Source organism: Penaeus chinensis, chromosome 9 (assembly GCF_019202785.1).
Source record: "Penaeus chinensis breed Huanghai No. 1 chromosome 9, ASM1920278v2, whole genome shotgun sequence".
NCBI classification, from domain to species: domain Eukaryota; kingdom Metazoa; phylum Arthropoda; class Malacostraca; order Decapoda; family Penaeidae; genus Penaeus; species Penaeus chinensis.
The window spans coordinates 32,359,071-32,366,570 of NC_061827.1; the positions used below are offsets into that span (position 1 = coordinate 32,359,071).

General features: G+C 34.7%; 1 protein-coding gene across 1 annotated transcript in view; it reads left to right on the forward strand.

Annotated features, from left to right (window-relative positions):
* Positions 1 to 7,500, forward strand: part of LOC125029281 (zinc finger protein 830-like) — a 10,077-nt gene that overhangs the window by 1,807 nt on the left and 770 nt on the right. The window contains exons 2-6 of the mRNA XM_047619171.1: positions 2,112 to 2,244; positions 2,349 to 2,469; positions 2,777 to 2,908; positions 4,955 to 5,118; positions 6,018 to 6,187. Coding sequence (XP_047475127.1) covers positions 2,112 to 2,244; positions 2,349 to 2,469; positions 2,777 to 2,908; positions 4,955 to 5,118; positions 6,018 to 6,187 — 720 coding nt within the window. The remainder of the gene's footprint in view (positions 1 to 2,111; positions 2,245 to 2,348; positions 2,470 to 2,776; positions 2,909 to 4,954; positions 5,119 to 6,017; positions 6,188 to 7,500) is intronic.

Below are 7,500 nucleotides of genomic sequence, written 5' to 3' on the forward strand. Positions count from 1 at the left end.
TTGGGGCACTCATGGGAATCCTGGAACATCACTGTATGAATCAAAAACCTTCCTAATCTGGGATCTTTGCTCCAGAACTCTCACCCAATTGCCATATTATTCTTTACCTACACACTGTTTTGTTTATTAGTGAGTGTATTTATTTCCGCTCAGTGTAATAGTGTTGTCAGATTTTCTTCACGTGCTTTTTTATAATGAACCCTTTGGATCTGGATGCCTCGCATTGCCCACTTGGACCAAAATCTGACTAGCGTGCTTCCTTGAGTGGTAACTCCCCCAGTTGTGTTACTTGTTGGCTCAGCCCACTCACATATGGTATCAAGAATTTTTACTCTCTCTTTGCAAAGGTAGTAGTCTTGCCTTTTTCTGCATATGCATATTTTTCTTACAGTTTTGTCATTTTGTCATCTATACATGTCATTTGAATTCTTTATCTAGATAATAAAATACTATTCATTGAGGCGACCCCATATTATCTTTCCAGATAGTATGTACTTTGTACAGTAACAGTAAATATAAGTAACATTGTTTTATTTGTATTATTTTTATTCACTCTTTCATACTACACCCTACACAGCCTGTAATAATGGGCTGAAATAGTTCAGGCTCTTAGACACAATGTTCCTCCTGGAAATGGCCCTCTCGCGGGCATGGTTGAAAATTGTTAAATTTCACTCTCGTGAAAATTGTACAGGAACTCACAAGCCCCTTCCTGAAGGCCTGCTTGGTTAATCACACTTCAAGTTCTTTCTACATTCATAATGAAACATTCACCTGCTCCTAGGTGAATTTTTTTTCCCCAGGCCAGATTTTTTTCTCACTCCTCTCAGTATTACCAGCACAGTTGTCGTACTGTATCTTTATGTGGTCCTATTCTGGATGATAACTGATAGTGCTGTTTACTGTACATTAGGCTAAAAGAGTGCTATTACAGTTGAACAATGTTTAAAGATTCAGCTTGGGTATGGCTGTAACTGGTAAATATACTGCCTTCTACAATGAAAAATGAATTAGAATAGGATCCGTGCTTCATTTGTTTATTGATATGCATACCTTATTTGAGAATATAGTATAATTCAAACATAGATAATTAGTACAGTTGAATAAACCAATTAATGTATAATGTAAACAAACATAACCCTTTACCTGACTTCTGTTTCATGCATTTCCTAATTTCCCATGTGTTTTGCTGACACTCTTTGATGATTTGCTAGCAGAGATTTTAAATGTATTTAGTGATGTCATAATGTTTAATTTCTTATACCTGGTCATATTTTTTTATCATTTATCATATGTATGTTTTAACTTGATTAATAAGGTTATTTTTCTACATTATTCCTGCTTGATATTTTATCTTATATGTACACAATTTGATTGACACCAAATATCACTCATTCATGCATTGTTTTGGAAGATTTTAAAATTCCACTTGCACATTGGCAACATTATTCTCTTTATAACCCATCAGATAATTTTATTCCAGAAACTGTTATTTTATTTTAGTCCATAATGAAATATGAAATGTGTATCAACATGATTTTAATAGGACTATTCTTTCTACACACTATATTTCTTAAGGCACACAAGATAATGGATTTGATATATCATAATCTCTGATTTTTAGCAATATGGCTATTTCATGATAAAGCTGCAGGCTTATTATGCACTTGTTATGATTCTCAAACTATTATTTTCTTTTCTAAACTTTGTGAGAGATAAAAATGAAATCAAGACAAGTTTATTGTTTTGAAATTCATTGTAAAGTTACATCAACACTTTTTGCAGACTGTGGCTAAGAAAATTGTGACTGCTTTGATGAGAATGGCGATAATGACACAGCGGTAGCGAGAACTGGGCATAGCTAGTCTGTAGGAGCAGGACTTCCATTCTTATTTGTGCCTCTCATAATGCAAATTGAAATTTCAGTTGGATTCATCACCCGTAGCTTCAAAATATGGATTGAGTTAAGCCAGGCCAGGAAAGGTTGACAGTGAAAAAAAAAGGAAATAATCTAGATTTAATAGGTCAACTGAGTGCCTCAGATTGGTCACTGATAGTCTGGAAGTAGTTGGTTACTGGAAATATACAGTTTTCCTTAACAAGATTTGCAGATACAATAGTCGAGGTCAGCTGATGTGCATTGTATGTGGAACTGTAGTGAAAAGTGCCATCATCTGGCAGGCACATGTCAATAAGCGTTCACATCTTGAGAATTTGACAAGACTGAAACAAAAACAACAGCAGGTATGTACTGTGATGTTAGTTTTGTATTTTAGTGTTGATAATGATGATTATTTCCTATCTTCAACTGGAGTGCTGATGATAACATTCTCCTTCCTTGTGTCTAGTTGAACAGCCAGCAGTCTAGCAGTAATCACAAGAACAATGTTCCACAAAAAAGGGCTGCTTCTCCTCCTCCTCAGACTTCCAATAAAAAGCAGGCAACTTCTGCAGCTGCCAAGCCAAAAGGTAAGCCAGTTTCTTTGGAAAATGAAGAAAGGCATGCAATTTTCTTGTTCACCTTGATCTCTTTCCAACATATAATTGTTAATAAGAACGTTAGTCAAATTTCACCAGTATTTCATCTTAACCAGTTGCTTATGATGTCTTTAGGGAAATGAGGAGGGTATTTAAGAAAGTGGAAGGAGTCATTAGATATCTTGGTGCTTTAACTTCATAATCTTAATGTAGCTACCTTTCCATGATATCTTTCACATTATAAGAATCTTATCCTAATCATTATATCTGCATTTCCTCTTGCCTTTTTCCATTTTAGGGATCTTGAAAAAAATCAGCACGTACTCATCATCATCATCATCAGAGAGTGAAGAGGAGGAAACTAAACCTGCTGAGCATCCAGTCAAGCAAATTAAAACTGAAGATGATGAGACTAAACCTACAGGAAATGGTATGTTATAGAATGCACTGCTTGCAGCTTTATTTTAGAAGGATTGCTTTATGGAAAAATTGTGATACAAAGTTATCTGAATTTTGAATTGTAGAACAGATAAGAAAATGTGATGACCCTAATGGGGATCTCTCATTAGAAATGTAATCGTCTAATGGTCAGAAACCAACTTTTACTAATTCATTCCTATAGTGTCAATGAGCTTGGCACTATTCCTACATGTTTATTATCAAGTTTAAGGGTCAGAGGTCTGAGTGATGAAGAATAACATTCTATATAAAAAATTCTGAAGGATAAAATTTACTAATGTGTAAAAGGCCAAAAATAATCTTGCACAGAATGACTACAAGTCAAATCAAGTATGACGAACAAAATATAGTGTTTTTCTTTTATAATTCCTTTTGTTTTTGCTTGAATATTATTATGTAAATTTCAAGATATTTTAGGGGATGTGAATGTAAAAAGTAAATAATACTTTTTATAGTACAGAAAGACTGTGTGGTGAATATCAAGTTAGATTTAGGAGTATTTTTCTTTTATGTACAGTAATTGGGGGAACTATTACTATAAGTTGCTTAGTAATATCTTGCAAAATATTTTTTTCAGAAATGTTTAAGTCTGATGTCAGTCTGCAGAAATGCAGCTGTGATTTTACAATTTTTTTAATGTATGGTGTTATTGTACTAGTTTCAGTGTTATGATGTTATGAGTTGCCAGTTAGTTTTAGTCTTTTACATATAACTATATATGATATTGTATTATATTTGGGAAAAAAATGCAGACTTATATATTTATTGTGGATTGGCAAGGTTATTAGTTGAATAGTCAGTTTAAAAGTTAACATAAATTCAGAAGTAAGATATTACATAGTATTTTAAGTTTTAAGTGTTTAGTATTTTCTGTTTCTGGAACTAATGTGAGTTTCGAATATGAAATAAAGTCCAGGTTCCACTACAGAGATTGAGCCTGGTCCCAGCCTGAACCCCACCAGCCCTGCCTCCTGTTTTGGTTAAATTAGCCTACAGTTACATTTCTCCAGAGCTTGAAGTGTCATCACTGACTACAAGCATTTTCAGTGACATTATGTAATAGATTGTCATTATCAGCAAGACCTAGCAAAGAGTAATTTTGTTTGGGGTTCCATAGTTCCCCAGATATGTGGCTGGGCCAGGAAAATCCCTGACTTATGGCTATATCTTCAAAAAAGAAAAAAAAGAAAAAAAGAAATAGAAAAAAAGGAATTTCATTAATGGATTTCATGCCACATCAATATACTGAGACAGTTTTGATTCCACAATTGTGTGATAACATCTGTGCAGTAGATAAGTCCTCCACATTATTGGAATAAAATGTTACAGATTAAAAGACATTCCACAATAGTTTTGAATAAAACTAAAACTAGAGAACCTACATTAAGTCTTCTAATTTTATACAAAATACACCAATATAACATTATTATCATAACTTCGGAAGAAAACGTAAATTAGTAGATTATCTTGTTACATGCATTTTATACTTTTTCTCAATGTAATTTCTCTCAGGAAATTTAAGGACAGCTCTCTGCTTAATGGTATAGTTCACTTAATATCAGAAAAACTGAAAAGAGAAGCATATTTTAAAGATTTGAGTCATGGCTACCGGATGGTACATTTCATACTTGTTTATTAATGGTAATAAAGGAAAAACCCATTCCTAACTGCCCACTGTCTCCAGTCACTCTCCAAGAAGTTTTTACAATCAAGGCGAGTCAGTCCCATCATTCTGGCCTTCAGTTGAAATTCACATGACAGCAAGTTCCTGTCACCCCAGCTGTCAGCCAAATTTTTCCATGACAGCATGTTCACATCACCTGCCCCTCAAGCCATTTTTTCATGACGTGATGGTCACATCATCTGGATTGTAGGGATTAATGTTTATATTATGTTCATGATTTGGATCATTTTGTTCACTCTATTACAGAATTCATAGATACAGAGTTTGGAATAATGAGTAATGACTTAAGTTGGCCTTGGAGTTGACATAATTTTATTTTTGTTAATTTTCTAGGGTTACCAGAAGGATTCTTTGATGAAGATCAGCCTCCCGCAAGACCAAAAGACGATGAATCCATGTTTAAAGAAGAACAGTCCAAATCTAAGGAACCTCCGAAACCAAACACAAGTGAAGTTCTACCTGAAGGATTCTTTGATGATCCTGTTGCAGATGCTAAGGTATTGTCTCGGTGCAGAAACAGAGTAATTTCAGTGCAAATTCATATATTCATATCCTTTAATACCTTATGTCTCATATATCTTATTGTCATGTTTAGATTCCTCTTAATGAAATGTATATATATTTTTTTTCATGAGTGGATGAATCTTCAGTTTTTTTACTCACCTTATTGTAAATGTTAGCCCTTTGGATCAGGATGCTTCACTGCCCGCACGTGGCTTAGAATATGGCCACTCTGACGGGTGTGTCGGGACAAGACTCCATGCCTCCCTTGTGCAATGTTATTTTCTCTTTTTTTGTGTAAGCGTACTGAGCTTTTTTGCCATTTTCCAACGTGTATGTTTGTCATTTGATTAGTTTATCCAAGGGTAATAGATTTTTCCTTGCACATACTCCATATCATCTCTCTAGGTAGTCAAGAAGGAGAGCAATAACAGTGATAATTTGTAACTTTTTGTTATTTGTGTCATTTAAGATTTTTTTGTAATATTAGATTTTTTTAATACAACCTGCGCCGCTGGTCATAGCGGGTAAGAATGAGCATGGAAATAGTATCCTCCCTGGAACCTGTGGTCTTCCAGTCATGTTTCTTAGATGGTATATACCACACTCATTTATCAATAGAAATAATTGAAATGCCCCATCCTGAATGCCCATCCTAAATACACCTAGTCTTCAGCTGAAATTCTCATGATGGCAAGGTTCCATCACCCTAGCCCTCAGTCAAATTTTCCCATGACCAGCATGTTCAAGTCAACCTGCCCCTCAAGCCAAATTTTTTTTTCATGATGTGATGGTCACTTCTTCTGAATCGTAGAATAGGATAGCAGGTCTGCATAAATTATATGAGCAATATATATGGTTTAGTAATCTCCACATATTCATTTTGTTCTTCCAGGCACGCAAAGTTGAATATAAGGATAAGGAGGCTGAGGAGTGGATGTCTTTCATGAGAGAAGTGTCAGCTGCTGAGCAAGTAAGCCGAACGATTATTGAGGAAGACAAAGAGGAGGCAGCGCTAGCAACACAAATTGAACAGGCCAATGAGCAGATTGCTTACCTAGAAAAGTAAGTTATGGTGTTTAGACTACAAACCATTAATTAAGAGACTTAAAAGCAAAATGCCATTTGAAGATAAATTCAGTAGATGGGTAATATCAAGAATAGTGTGCAAACATGATTCTTAGAAGCATAGATGTATTGATATCAAACTTTTTCCAGTGATGGCATTATAGACTCGCATAACCATTTCTGTGGTTACCTTTACTTTAATGCTTATTCACCCTTCTTACCATTTATGAGTGTACCCCTACAGCAGGTTTCATCTCTTCCTGAGCCATGAATTACTGCTACTTGAAACAAAATGAATCTGGGTTACATGCCCAGATGACAAACCAGATCCAACAGAAAAATGAGTAACGTAATCAGAAAAGACTTGATTAATAAAAAAAGAATCTAATGATGAACTGTATTTTTAACTTCTTTGGTGAGATGAGATACTGCACATGGGGTTCATTTTTTTGCATCCATAATATTTATTTTACGTGGGAATATTGTTACACTTGGTACTGCCAATTGCAATTTGAGAAGCATTAAGAGTGATGAATATTGATGTTAACCCAATGTTGCTGGAAAAATGCTGTGCCCAATTTAGAAATATTTGTCTCGGCACATAGATAGCTCTGCAGGTGCTTAGCCACAAAGGAGTCAAGTAGTAGACCTTGTGACCTTACCTGATTTCAACTTTGCTTGAATTTGTGGGAAAACCTCTTTTTTTGTACTAACGCTATGAATATCGATTGTTTTATTTATTATTATAGACATTATGATTACTATGATGTTTTTAACATTAGTGACCGCAATATAAGATTAAATAAAATATTTTCGAAAATCAAGGAAAAGGGTAAACAGGCAAGACAGGTTCTCGTAATTGGCTCTTTAGTGACTTAGTACAAGCCATCTATGCATACAAACAATTAATAAAATAAACTCACAGTGGGCATGGCATATATGTAAATGCCATGCCCGTCAGCTTTGGGTTCACCCATTCGATGGCTCTATAAGTTCTTAATCACCAAATAGCCAGTTATCAGAACTACCCATCTTACCTGTTTACCCTTTTCCTTCACTTTAGGAAAGGGTCTTTTGTATCATTTCATTGTCTAAAATATTTTAATGACAATTTAATAATCATAACATCAGTAACAATAATAGAAATGGTATTAATAAGAAAAACACATTTTCCTGCCAATTCAAGGAATGGGAAAATCAGGATTGGTAACTAGGGCCTACTGATAGATTCCTTGCTGGCTGAGCACCTGTGGAGTCATCTGTATGTATCAAAATTCACCAAAAACTACAGGGGACAGAACATAAATCCG